General features: G+C 31.0%; 1 protein-coding gene across 1 annotated transcript; it reads right to left on the bottom strand.

Moving 5' to 3' along the window:
* Positions 1 to 1,599: 1,599 nt before the first annotated feature.
* LOC113510648 (ubiquilin-1) lies at positions 1,600 to 13,827 on the bottom strand. The gene is made up of 11 exons (XM_052896255.1): positions 13,613 to 13,827; positions 13,301 to 13,487; positions 13,024 to 13,121; positions 12,343 to 12,486; positions 11,253 to 11,391; positions 10,772 to 10,879; positions 10,240 to 10,511; positions 9,606 to 9,719; positions 8,226 to 8,429; positions 7,838 to 7,970; positions 1,600 to 7,318 (listed from the first exon to the last, which is right to left on the bottom strand). The coding sequence occupies exons 1-11, from the start codon at positions 13,712 to 13,714 to the stop codon at positions 7,242 to 7,244; spliced, it is 1,578 nt and encodes a 525-aa protein (XP_052752215.1). The 5' UTR covers positions 13,715 to 13,827; the 3' UTR covers positions 1,600 to 7,241.
* Positions 13,828 to 15,202: the final 1,375 nt, after the last annotated feature.

The following is a 15,202-nucleotide window of genomic DNA, read 5'->3' as shown; positions in this document are numbered from 1 at the left end:
TGGTACTAATACTGAAAATCAAAACACTAAGATTTAAAATTTTTAGTTATTAATCATTTAATATTTTCTAGTATACAAAAATTCTAAGCAGACAAGTTTAGTGTTTTTTTTTTTATAACATAAGGGTCTTTGAATTGATTGTAATAAATTGTTTTATTAATTCAGAAATTACTGTAACACCTAGATTCTATATTGTAAAAGACGTTTATTATAGTATTATTTATTGAAGTACTAATAAAAGTCGCGACTTCATACGCATGACCAGTAAAAAATAAACTGTAATAAGTAGTATATATATACTTAAATTTATAACAATTGAATAATTTGTTAATACATTAAAAGTAGTAATCGGGGCGGGAACATTGATGTATAAGAATAACTGCAGGAACTTGCAGCTGACCTGACGCAGAATAATACGTAACACTTTTTGGTATTAATTAGGATACATAACATAACACCAGGTGTAAAGGGTTCGTTGAATAAAACAATAAAAAATATAAGATACTGAATAAAGATATATTGTTCCCTAGTACAATAATAGATGTTTTTAAAAATAATGACGTTAGAGAACGACGTTGAATGACGTTAAATAAACAAAATACTCATTGACATAACAAGAAAAATGAATAAGTTCTATTTTTAAAAATAACTTAAATAAAACCTCAACACCAGGTATAGTAATGAGGACTATCGCTCACCCCGACGACTTTACTCGCTTTTTCAGTATTTTAGGCACCAGCCGTTCTATTTTATTATAAACTAGCTGACCCGGCGAATTTCGTTCCGCCTAACAATCGATTCTTTAATTTTTTTTTATATATTATACCTACTTAATTTTATTTTTACTTATTCCAAATTCGTTGGTGGGAGAAGTAGTGGAAGGCACTCGGCCCAATAGTGGCATGCGCGTGAGCTGCGCGCGGTACTGGACAGTACTTGGACATTGCAACATTACTCTATTTTTCTAAAATAAACGTAGCCTAAGTTACTCCTTATTACATCAGCTACCTGCCAATAAAAGTCAAAATCAGTCCAGCTATTTCAGAGATTAGGCGGAACAAACAGACAGACAGAAATTGTTGTAGTAAAAAACGGTTATTCCAATATTACAAACACTCCAATTTTATTTATATGTATAATTTGATGCGACAATTATACTTATTTCCATACTTATTCTTTTAACTGCAGCACAAATTCGACTCTAATCATTCATCCGGTTCGAAGGTCCTATGATTAGGCCCTAACATAGATTAAAATAGTACCTACTTACCTACCTAATCAATATGATAAACAAGTTTTTATTTTTACACTATTGATTTTGTTTCATACAGAAACGAGAATTTCCAATCGTTTTCTCTAATTTCTCTTCCTCGGTATAGGAAGAAAATAGAACAATAGGTTCAAATAAAATTCCACGTAAAATTTGAATTACTATTTTACTATTGAGTTTTCAGTACTAAAAGTGCTCATAAATTTGTTGATCAAAAACATAGGACTTCAGTGAAGTCACTGCACTGTTAACTGTTGAATTTTCGCCTTTTTCGAGTATATTTAGTAGGTGTCTACACAAAGTGGGTATTTAAAAATAAAACAACAATGTAATTTATATTTATTTATAATAATTGCATTCGGTCACATATCAATGCTTCACCCAGATTCATACGATTTAAGACAATTCTAGCAGTCTAGAATACATCACAGAGTACACGCTTTACATTTTTACAAACATTACGTGTAATCTTTAGTTAACTGAAATTATATAAATATATAAAACGAGAAAGGAAACATAGAAAAACTAACATGAAGGATTTCCATATAATAAGTTAGCTATATATTTTACTAGATTTTAAGATTAAAATATCAATAAATAAACCGTGATTCTTTTTTTTTTTTCATTTCTGGGCAAAATCAACAAAACTTTCCTATAAAACTGAGCAACAGCAGTCCTTGATATTTTACAACTTAAATTTAATGAATTCACTATAAAACCACTACAATAAACTACAAACAAGTTATACATTCAAATAGTTTCACCACCACAACTTAAAACCGATATAGGATTATAAAATGCAAGTGCGCGTTACTGAGGAACCGATGTTACAGCGATTGACCCTAGTAACATCTCTATGTTCAATGTTGTCCCAAAATTTGTATGCTTTCTTATCTATTATATGATTTGTAACACAATTGAATAAATTTGGCTACATGTTTATAGTTCTACCGCCTCATTTACGAATATAGATGAATCTGTGCTGCGTGAGGATTATGTTTGTTTATACAGAGGCTCGTAAGTGGCACCATAAATGGTCAAATGGCTTAAATCATATATGCACTGTCAAATATGCCCCTAGAGATTAAATAGCGTGCTAAGCTTCTGATTTCCGTAAACAAGGCTTACAGAACAGAATGTAGTGTATTCTTCTTATGACAAGACATAAAAGTACATATTTAGGTACATATAATAAAGTGTAAGGATCACATCGCGAGTGATTGCTCGTATTATATTGTAAAAGCAGTGCCCGTCAGTTGCATGCAATGTTTGTGAACCACGATAGCTAATCAAACTAAATATTTCTATGACATAAACAGTACAATTATTGTAGTACAATTTAGTACCCTGATCACGAAAACTTCATGACACTGATATAAAATTTAGTTCAGGCACAATTTTACATAAAATAAAGGGTAAATTATTATAGTAATGATGAGGACGGACATTTCTATCAGTAAGCAATTAGAGTCTGCGCAGATTTAACAGAGTTGACGTGAAAGAGAAGTTATTGAATGCAAAACTCGTTGAGACGAGTGGGCATCACAAAGCCGCCACGCCTCCAATCGGTACCGAGTGTCGTCGTTTTTGCTATGCTAAAGTTGACTTTCACTGATAACAAAATAATATGTTTATTCGCCGTCAGTCCGTTAGTCTGCGCTGAACCATAACAAGCTATTCGAACCAAATAGTATGTCTAACTGTCGCGAATGTTCAGTTATTCACTTGTTCAACATTTTTATACAATCCTAAAGCATGATATAAAAAAACTATGTGAATAAGAAAAAAAATAATATTAGGCTTGTTTTTTCTATTTCGCCGGACCTTATATTGTACTGAACGTACACTTATGTCACATTATGTTCAAGGTTAATCATCAAGATGAACGATAAACATTGATATCGTTTATTTTTCGCAATAGATCCAGACTTATATCCTTACCCCTTTATTCACTTCAAAAACGTCAAATTAATTTAATATATAATAGCAAACCTATTTTAATGAATTCTTTTGTCTTTTTCACTTAACTTTCAATTTGAAAAAGTGAAACATAATAAACAAAACATAATAACAAAATATTTTTAAAACTCATGTTTATTTTTTAGCGATGTCTATATATATGTAACGGGAATTTTATGAATATACAGTCGTTTACGACCATTGTTTCGACCTCATCCGAGCAGCAGCCCGCAGTGCGAGGCGAGTCGCTACGTCGCCCTGAAGACTTCAGGATGAAGTAGAAACAATTATCGAAAACATCAAAAAATTCCTGTTATACATATTACCCGTTAAAATAGATGTGAAGGTAAAAGTTCGTTTCCAGCTTATACACATAGGTTATCAAATGCGCTGCTGATCTGTCCCATTACGTTGATAATTTTATAATTGCTCCCTTACGTATTTGTGACGCACCCATACAGTTAACCAAGCCTATTTATATATAAACTATACAATCGTTATGGACACCATTTTTCGACATTTACAGACGTATCTGTAACAGAAATTACAATTTTTTTTTCAAATGAAATATATTTACATTATATTAAAATCGTTTGCGTAACGCTTAAAATTTTGCGTGTTTAATAATTAACTGCAAATACTAAATGTGAATAATCAGTTTTGACATAACAGAACTCTCATCTATACAATTAATTAAAAAAAGAAAATTGGTGTAATATATAATCTTCCTTTTATACAAGAAATATTACTACTCTAAACATGGTTTAATGACAGACATGTTCTTTAATGATGTCTTTCTTTGCAAACCGCAAGTACCTATTATGTACGTAACTAAATACATAATGATCGATTATAATATTATAATATTGTTTTATTAAACAAGTGTTTGTACATAAAAATTATTAATATTTTAGTTCTTTATCTATTACATACTGTAATCTATTACAAAATTCTTTATTCTTTATTGTACACAAAACATACTGGTAATTACAATTCATTATAAACATAATGTACAAAGGCGAGCTTATCTCTAATAAGAGATTATGAGTTTTTATGATTATTAAGAAAAATAAAACATTACTCATAAGAAGGTATGATCTCTTTGTTTGAGAGAATTTTATAGAACAAATAACACAGTACAGTATTCCCCCCTATCACACGGTAGATTCGTTCCACGTTATAGAAAAATGCATTGTAGAAATATTCTCGTATAACACGCTTGTACGATCCCGTATAACACATTATGAACAAATGATTCACGTTTAACTTTTCACGTTAAGGGGGTTCATATTGAATATTAAGAAAAAACTATGTTACGAACGAAATATGTATGTGTTTTATTAAAATCAAACTAAGAACATTTTAAATAAAAAAACCTTATGCGTATGTAACTAAAAAAACAGTTAATTTCAAATAAATTAACAGTTTTATTACATGTTTATTTACTGTTGGAGCCATCTGAAATAACGTTGCACCGACATATTTTTTTAATAGAATATTCACTCCCCGCGTTATATGGAGGAATACCCGTGTTATAGGGAGATTACTGTATAGTATAAAAATAGAATAATATATCCTCAAAATACCAAGGTGAAAAAATTTATACTATATATATTGGACTAGCGATCCGTCCCGGCTTTGCACGGGTTGATCTCAATTTTTCCGAAATTTTCCCTTTTTATAATATGAGTTTAAGTAAAATATATAGAAGTTGACAATATGGATCAGAGGATCAAAACGAATGTCAGTGATTTAATAATGTTTGCTCCTGACAGATACACGTAATTTATTATCACATCGCATAGTTGGTACAAACACTTGCATAATAAGGTCAAAACCTTATCACTTATGCCCATTTCTCATTATTACGTAGAACACTAATTACGTTTTACGCAAACGATAAACTATAATGGTGTTGACGTTGTAAACAAAATAATCCTACAATTATATCAATATAATTCTTTACAGTAGTAAATACACAAGATGAATTTTATGCCCGATTTGTTTAATAATAATATAGTTAAAAAATAAATTTTAATTTCATATAGTAGTACATATCTAAAACAAGAAGGAATGAAATTTATTTGTAAAATGTTAGACTTATACACTCGCATTAATAATTACGCGATGTTCACAATGGTCAGAAAAAAATATCTGGCATATTTCAATTCTGACTTCTTTTTGTAGTTTGGCTACTCACCCACTTTATAATTGCAAATTAACTGCGTTATTATAGCAACTGTACTGATAATTTATTTAATTTAGTTGACATTAAATAATATTTATGCTAATTTAAGAATTCTAATTGCTAACATCGTTTATACTGTCTATTGATTTTCTTTTCTAATATATTATATAAGCTATAATGAAATATATTGAGTACATAAAAAAGCATATTTCAGTTACAAGTCTTGTAACTTTAAATATAAAAAAAGTTACAATAATATTTCCATCTTATTGTGACGAGGATAAAGAATTTTGTAAGGCGTGTGACTTAATAAAGGCAACCAATTAACCTCGCATATTCTTTTTTAAAAAAAATTATCTGTGGACCACAGGCGGACTGAAGATTAACAGATTTAGATAAATAATTAGACAATCATAAGACGATAGGTTTTGCTGTCAGTTTTGCTACAGTTATGAGCATGATTAAATGGCTGAATATATAGTATACTATCGGCGTATTTATTGTTTAGCGGAGCCAGACTCGTTAAAAAAACAGCTCATTTGTACTCCCACATGTAAGTACATCCTACGGTGGACATCAGACATTTGGGCAAGGTCTAGTTAAATACGCATAGTATAACGATTGATGAAGGAGTCTGAACTAATTTTTGACTGGACCGAAAGGATTGACATAAATTTACAAATAATAACATAGTATGGTGGTATCTAGTCTACCACTACACCCGTAAGCTTATGTTAATCCTATATATTTTTCCTCTAACAGCATTGATAACAGAATGTTTATGTTTCTATAAGGTCTGGTGACAATATCTATCATCTATATGTTATTAAATGAAGGCTTTATCGTAGTATAATCCTGCACAATAATGATTATAGGATATTCTAACCCCCTGCTGTAGTATTCCGCCACTAATGTGAACTAAACGTCAGACTGTACATAAATATTGGGGCTTGGGACACAGTTTCAATTTGTTACTTACCCGTAATTTTACTTGTAGAAATGAATTGAACATTTAATTTAGAGATATTCAATATTGTTTAAGAACAAACAACTCTGGCAAGTCTTATCTGACCTTTAACATTTAATTGGTTTATATAAATACATAACAGGAAATTTTATTAACTTACTGTTTGTAGTTTCCGATAATTGTTTCGACATAAGCCGCAAGTCTTCTTCAGGCGTATGGGGTTTTGCGTCGCTGCATCTCGTCTTGCACTGAGGGCTACAGCTCACAGAATCCATAAAGAAGTCTGTACGGGCGCCTTCATTCCGTTAAAGCGCTGTATGTCCTCTGAATATTTCCGGATGAAGTCAAAATAATTATCGGAAACGACAAAAATAGTAAATCCCGTTACATATGTGTAATCATTAAAAAATGAACATAAGTTATAATTTAACTCCCATCAAATAAATAAAATGTATTTATTTGATGCGAAATTAATTAAAAGTTTTTTTTTTTTTTTATAATTAGTCGTTTGCTTAAATAAGCACGTGCGTAAAATTATCTTTACACATGCAACATTAGAATGAATCGATGCTTTTTAATCAGACAAATTTAATGACATTTGATAATCCTACGTTTATATAACAACAAAAAAATGAGTAACACCCCTGTATATTTGGCATATGGAATGTCTTATTAAATGGATACTGTTATAGATCAGATAGAGACATTTGTTCATTGACAATAGTTCTGACCTTGCATGTAAATAAGTTATTAATGTTTGTTTATACAGGAATAGAGTCGATGTAAGGGAACAGGGTAGGTGTCGCAAGCGAGTAGTAGCCACGGTGTGGGGATGCAAGTTATGAGGTGCGCGAGTGTTAGCTCATGGACAGTTGGCCCAGAGCCAGTAGCCTCTCTACGGCCGCGTTTACGTCGCCGAAGGTCGCGATAAGTGCTGGAAAGGAAATTTTTAACTTATAGAAAGAAATTTAAAATGGTGCAATGCAACTACCCGCTATAAACACGAAGAATTTTAATATTAATCCTAAAGCTATTAGCTGCTTTATATAGCTAATAATTATTAATAAGTTAACCTTTGTGGCAAAGTGGTATATATAATACAATACTTTTTTTTTATGTACACATGGTCCTAGATTCATTTGTGACATTTTTAAAATGTCACTATTTTAGGCGTTTTGAATTGTATCCTAAGTTATTAAATGTCAGGTTTTGTAACACATGATAACATAATTCCTAGTTAAAGGACCAAGCAATTAATATGAAACTTATACTATAAAATCCAATAATTATAATTAATTTTAACATTTATTATATTAGTGATGATCTAATAATTATTTATGTCAAAAGCTCGACCAATCATCACATGCTACTCTTTGCCCCCGTCATGAAGATGAAGTGGCGGTTTGAAAGTAAAATAGTATTATATTAATTTGTACTGTTAAGTATATTGTACCTTGCAAATTGGCCTCGCGGTTTAGGAAACCCATTGCGGCGAGCTGTTCTAGCTGTTGAGAGTAGCGCTGTTCTGGTGGTTGTGACGAGTTGTTCTGGTTGTTCGCCATCGCTGCCACCATTCGCTGCATAAACTGTATAGAAAAGATATTATTTTATATTACTTAGCAGAATAGGTTATAAAAATAACGTTTCTTGATTTAATCCACTGTAGGTTCATATAAAAATATTTATTATTTTTATTTTCTTTGTAAATATTGTTATTATAAGATAAACATTGCTATGTTTTTATATAAAACCTATTCACAATTTAGGATTTAGTCTTCAATGAACACTTGTAAAATTTGAGATTTGTATAGAAACTGAATGTAGCGGCAGAATTCACAAACCTGCGTGAATAGCTCGGAGTTCTGTTGTTGACGCGCTTGAGTATTGTTCTGCGGGGTTTGTGCGGGCTGCGTGGGAGGTGCGGACTGGGCGGGCGGCGTGGCGGTGGCGGTGCCCACGCCCAGCCCCAGGTTGTTCACGAGGCTGGGCGCCGCCGTGCGCAGCTGCTCCATTCCTTGTTGTATTTGAAGCAACGCGTTCAGGGCCTAATCGCGGGAAACAAATATAAAAATATTCTTCTATACAATATGGAAAAATAGTTGGATATATTATTACACGGCACCATCTACTCTCCAACTACCTACAGTTGTACTATGGACACTAGACAACAGACAGACATACTTAAATAGCTTTTTCATAATATACATAGAAGCTACAACTACAATATCGATAAAATATTTGTGTTTTAAAAAAGAGCGATAAGAACAATCGTACGGATATAGAAACCCAAATCATGTCGTAAATATTTAAAAAAATTGGGTTTCCTTACAGTGTCTTATCTTTATATTTTGATAACATTAACAAATTTCGCTAAACACGTTTGTGAATATAAAACTGACGATGAGAGAAAATACAAAGGAAGCACATAAAGACAATATTTTGAGAGTAGACTATCGCTTGGTCTGGAGATTGTGAAACATAGGTCGCTTTATCAATCAGTTTAGTTACCTAAACAAAAATAAATTTAGACACAAACTTTCTGCCATTTTACAGCTCGCCATCGATAGAGAGATCACCCTCATACTCTAGAGCCTAGATGGTCACGTACAAAGCGTTTTCAGAGATGTTTTCCCCCACGAACGCTTAGGTTATAGAATGATCGAAATTTATTGTCGAAAAAATTTCGCTCATCTGTCAAAATCGAATCTGTCGAAATTTTTCCAATGACTATAGCATAGGGGTTCGTCAAAAGCGGGTAAAGAAGTTTTTTCAGGGTCGGCAACGCAGTCGTAATACCCTTGGTATTGCAGGCGTAAATAAGTTATGGTAACCGCTTACCATCAGGTGGACCATATGCTTGTTTGCTACCTCAGCAGTATAAAAAACACAGAACTTTTTTATTAAAGGAGTACTATTATTCAGTTGATGAATTTATGTCACCGATTAAGTAATTTTGTATTGTTTGTGACTGTATTTAATGCATCCATTTTTTTTTAACAAGGCCGACTGAAATAATTTCTCTGAGATGAGTGATCGGAGGAAACATTTTAAAATATATCCAAAGAATACATTGAAATCAGCATTGTTTTTAAATAAATGTACATTATTAATTGAATCTACACAGATGTTATGCTTTATGGTTTTTTAATTTGTAGAATGACAACACCGTAATAAATGTTATATACAGAACATGTATATAAATAAAAATAATAATAAATCACCTGTGGGTTAGACATCATTTGCTGCATCTCAGGGTTCTGTAGTTGGGCGAGCATTTGTGGCATCATAGTACGAATTTGATCTTGCAGTTGGGGATTGTTGGCAAACATTGGATTCTGTAGTATACAAAATATTTAAGTATTAATAACATAGAAATTTTAGAATAAGATTTTCTGTGCTCTATAGATGAAATCCTTTTTTTCAAATGAAAATTTTAAGAAAACAAGAAGATTTAGCACAGGGCAGATATGGTTTTCACTAATTTAAATATTAAATATATATTCGTAGGAACGATTCAATATTTATTTTCAGATTTTGATAAATTACTTCAAGAAAGTATTTAATCTATGTTTAGGTTATTATTTTGACAGTGAAATTATTAGGTACAGAGTTATAACAGGAATAACAAAGGATATAACGAACGTGATTCAAAATCGTGTAGACACATTCTTTCCTTTTTAAAATCTTATCTTTTGTCTTTTTCTTCATGAAAGTTTTTTTGCAGGATACAAAAAATTTATATGTATATGAAAATTTAATATGTAATGTATATTAAATTTTTATATCCTGAAAAATTACTTTCAAGAATTTTAAATATATGCAAACAAATGATTCACTCGACTAAGAAAAACGAACTTGATTAATAAGCTGCGCAGCCATTTCCGGATTGGCAGAGAGTGCTTGCAGCATGTCATTGGTGTATGGCGCAGACAACATGGACTGCATGAGGCGCGGGTTTTCTGACATCTGCTGCAGCAGTGACTGCATGCCCGGCGTGTTGATGAGGCCAGGCCCTGTGCCCGCGGCGCTACTCCCCGTTGTACCAGTTCCTCCGCCCCCGCCCCCACGTTGCCATGGGTTCGGCAATGGTTGCCGGTTTTCTGCCCCTTGTTGTGGGTTTGTACCATCTGTATATTAAAATGCACAATAGTTTAATTCTAAGAGAGTGAACAGCAAGATCATAAGACTGACTGTTGAATAAGTTTCTGGCAGTTTATGGCTACTAAATTTATTTTATATTATTATCATGTAATCTCCCAATATAATTATCATATTTAAAAAGAAATATTTTGTATGGACACTATGTTTTTTATGAATTAAATTGATTCTGAATACTATGTATGAACTTACAGGTACAACTAGTTTATTTCATAAAAGTAGGTATTACCTGAATTATCCACTAGTCCTGAAAAAGGATTTCCTGCCATACTACTGGCGACATTCAACATCGGTTCTTGAATGTCTCTGTACATTCTCTGTAGAGCATTGTAACCACCTGAAAACAAATATATTAATATTTATTTTTTGTGAAAGGGTGATATTTCTCAAAGGTTCCCATGTCATATTTATTAGAAAATTCTATTTTTGTCTTTAATAATTTAAAAATTCTAATTTTATTAAAATTGGTTGTTTTATTAAATATAAATCAATATTCATGTTTAATTAAACTAACAAATGAAACTTGTATTGACAAGATTTATGGAATATCTTGGAATACAATTTCTTGGAAGTACAAAATTTTGCTAATTTAAAAAAGGATAATATAAAATAAAACCTATTCAAAAATAGAAAAAAGGTTGTTATTATAGGTTAATGATTCTTTTATATTCTTGTATGTAAATTGTGAAGTGTTTTAAAATATTATTTACCAGGTATACTCTCAAGATTGGACAGTGCACGATCATGTGACCGCATAAGTTCTTGCAGCATGGCAGGATTACGTGCTAATTCCATAGTCTGACGCAACAGCTCTGGGTTGTTTAGCATATGACTAATTTCTGGATTTCTCTGTCAATAGATATACATAATACCAGTCAAGTGTCAATCTAATGTACCACATTAAGAACCATCTCAATATTTTTTCTGTTACCTTATTCTAATAAAATATACATATATAATTACATATATGGAAAAGTAAATCCCTTTTAATATTACAAACGTAAGTTTGTTTGTTAGCTGACCAACATTGGTGATTTATTGACTTAATCAATCACTATGAAATGTATTAGTATATAGATGCTATACAAGGTGGAAAGATATCTCCTTTTTAACAAATTTTTATCCTGAACATATCAGTCACAAAGTCGTAAGTAAAAGATAGTGGAATATAAAGAACAGATCTTGACTATAAATTATTTTGTGGTGACTAATAAAAAACTGCTTAATTAATTGAACATTTAGGTTTGTAATGGACAGATTTTAAAAAGTACTTTAAGATTGATAAATAAAATACAATTTCGCTTGCAAATTTTACTTTACTAGTTACTAAATAGGTAATAAATTTATAAATGTATAAATTATCTATCTTAAAGGTTAAATTAAAATAAATAATTGATTTGTTTGTCTTTTAATATAATATTTAGAAAAGTGGGTATTTTGCTAAATATTTTTCTATTATTTACTCATTTGATGTTGCTCTCACATAAAATTTTAACTAGTAGATAAAAAGTAACTTAAAATACTTTTTTCATTTCTATGGGTGTATAAAGCATAGAAACCAACACATATAAATAGAAAATTATCATATAATAATAAAAAAAAGAAATATAGGTTATTGTTGTTTTAAGATGTACATAAGTGACACTAGTAAACAAATGAGCTATGACAACACTAGAAAAATATTTTCAAAAAGCTATTGCATCCATAATATCCAGTTGTACTTTCATTAATTCCAGGTTTACTTATGACTGACATAGGATTCCTACAATTTAATGGTTATAAATTTTTAATTTTACTTACCGCCATGAGATCCTGCATTTGTGGATTGGATGTGATAAGTGTCCTCATGTTTTCTGGATCATTCATCATCTGCTGCACGAGTGGATTATCTAAGACTTGCCGTAACATCTCTGGGTTTGATAGAAGCTCCTGTTGCATTCGAGCCTGTAACCAAAAATATATTAATTTATATAATGATCAAACATTATGAAACAAAATATAGTTTTGTTTTGATAATAAACAATATTTATTATATTACATATAAAAAATTAAATAGTAACTTCCATCATAATCAAATTACTTATTATCATACATACATAATACATTACATATTTGTAAATGTATGACTGATGTAACCTAGTAAAAAATAATGAGATGCATGTATAAATTGACAATAATAACTTGAACTTCAATGTGGCTTTAGTAATATAATTTGTAATTAATAGTTGATTGTTAATAATACATAAAAAAATGTTGCATGCCAAGCTGGCTGAATGTTAAGGTTACACAAAATGTATAATATTACCTAAACTTACCACATTCTTCGCAATAAATTTAATTTCTTTTAATACAAAATGTGAGTAAACATTTTAGAGTTATTAACATCATATACTTAAACAAACTAATGATGAAATCTAGCAATTAAAATGACAAATATAATTCAATTTCAGAAAGAATGTAGTTTACTAAAATTTGACATACCTGTAAATCCATAAATGTACTTTGTCCAAGACCCAAACTTTCCAGACCAGCAAGACCACCCAATGAATTTAGTCCAAAAGGTGTAGCACCAATATCAGCTGAAAATATTTAATTAAAGATTATTTAATCTATGATTAAAAACAAAAAAATAAACATTTATTATTGTCATGTAATGTGGTATGTATGTAAATGTAGTATACAACTACCACACTAAGAACTCCACTCACTCAATGTACGTGTTAACAACTGACGTCTTAGAACTAGTATAGGCATCTACCTGGTGGACGGCGAGCAGCACCTTCTGGCTCAGGCCTTGGAGGCGTCTTGATCACAAGATGAACTGTCAAACCATCCTTGATATTGTGCTGCTTCAAAGTGTCAGCATCGTTCATTATCTTTCCGGCAAAGATGAGACATAGTTGTTCCGGTTCGGCATTGAATTTTGGTGACAATACATCTTTTAACTGAAAGCACGTAATGTAATTTTAGATTACATTGCCGATTCATTAAACAAATGTCGTCACTGATTGCGTGTCCAATATCTGTGTTATTACGCCATGGGCAATGTTTCGGCCAGGAGAGTACTCACTTTTTTTATGTCTGCATCCTCTTCTATCTCCACTTGTTGTTTTTCTTTTGGAGTTTTCACTGTAATCGTAATTTTTTTAGGTTCTTCTTGGCCCTCTGCCATTTTGGCAAATCTAGAATGACTCTGTACTTTGGCGGAAAAGCAAAAATATCTACAAGCACTATAGAATTTGACGGATGACTTGCGTTGACGGTTTGACGGCTGGCTTTGGAATGTTGCAATGCTACCAATCCAAAACAATAAAAAAATTATCTGTGGCACGACAACGAATGAAAGCTAATGAGTCCCATAGACGTTTAAGGATGTACTATCGTTCAAGTAGATCATATCTATTGCTAAGAATAAGGAATTACATAGAAGGAATGATAAAATAAAAACTGAAAATTATATGGTTGCATCCTTTTTCTTATGCAAATATAATAAGTAAAAAGAAGACGAAAGATACACGATCAGTTGTAATTTTTCTCAATTCATAGTTTAGAAATATTTGATATAGTTTGGACAGTGAATCGTGTCACTCATTATTTTTGAAAACTTTCATGTTGGTAACATTATTAATCAATCTAAGTGTCACTGATTCCTTTTTTATATATTATCCCTTATTTTTCTTCCTAATTTTGGATTTAAAATGGCTAAACCTATTAAAAGTAGTATTCATGGCATGTCATTTACCATGATTAAGAATTATGATCAGTTAAAAAGTGAATTGGACAAGTATTTGTAGAAAAGCAACGAATTTTCGAAGAAATTGTTTCGTTAGCAGGTATGACACTCTAAAGATTTTGATACTTTACGGGCTTTTTAGCGGTCCTAAAAATATTTACGTGTGAAATAAAACGGTTTTTAGACGATTTTACATGCATTCCATTTATTTGTTTCCAGATGGTTTATACGAACCTAAATAAAATATTAAAGATTTAATTCAAGATCTCAAAAGGATTGATAATGATGATTTAATCCACCATGAAAAAGTATATCTGGAAAGAATCTCCAATATGACAGGTGTCTACATATTAACTATTACAAAACAAATATTTATGATAAACAATTTTTGTTACATTCAATATTACAAGGACAATGACATTCTTATTTTCCAGAAGTATCTGTAAGAACTTTAAAAAGAATAAAAAAGAGGGTGCTGTCAACAAAGGTCTGTGTGTTACTCAAAGTAATGATAGTGATTATGACGATTTATGCATTGAATTTCTTGACTCTGATTTTGATTATTAATCTGCTTAAATATATTATTTTTAAATAATTACATGTTTTTATTGCCTTTTTTATTTCATGTAGTTTTTAGTTAACGGGATAAAGATATAGATAACTATAAGAAATAAATATATTTCTTTGAGAATGTTTTACAAGTATCAAAAAAGTATATCGCAGTCTTTTTAGTATTACCATCACATATTTTTTAAAATTTCCTGCAGTTCTGGAGGAATACAACTCGCTGGTCAGATTATATGTCAATTATTTGTTAATGACAAGCTTTACATTACTAGAGTATATATTTGACACACTTTATGTATAAAGTACGCAAGCAGATTATATCTGAATTTAGGGTTATACAGTCGGCAATTTTATCGTTCC

The sequence above is a fragment of the Galleria mellonella genome, unplaced genomic scaffold (genome assembly GCF_026898425.1).
Source record: "Galleria mellonella isolate WM207_F2 unplaced genomic scaffold, CSIRO_AGI_GalMel_v1 utg32, whole genome shotgun sequence".
Taxonomy (NCBI): Eukaryota; Metazoa; Arthropoda; class Insecta; order Lepidoptera; family Pyralidae; genus Galleria; species Galleria mellonella.
This window is presented reverse-complemented; position numbering and strand designations above follow the sequence as displayed.

Coding starts and splice junctions, on each gene's coding strand:
- LOC113510648 (XM_052896255.1), bottom strand. CDS start 13,714: ATGGCAGAGGGCCAAGAAGAACCTAAAAAAATTACGATTACAGTGAAA. Junction 13,122..13,300: donor TGCTGCTCGCCGTCCACCAG/GTAGATGCCTAT, acceptor AAATATTTTCAG/CTGATATTGGTGCTACACCT. Junction 8,430..9,605: donor AAATGATGTCTAACCCACAG/GTGATTTATTAT, acceptor TCCCGCGATTAG/GCCCTGAACGCGTTGCTTCA.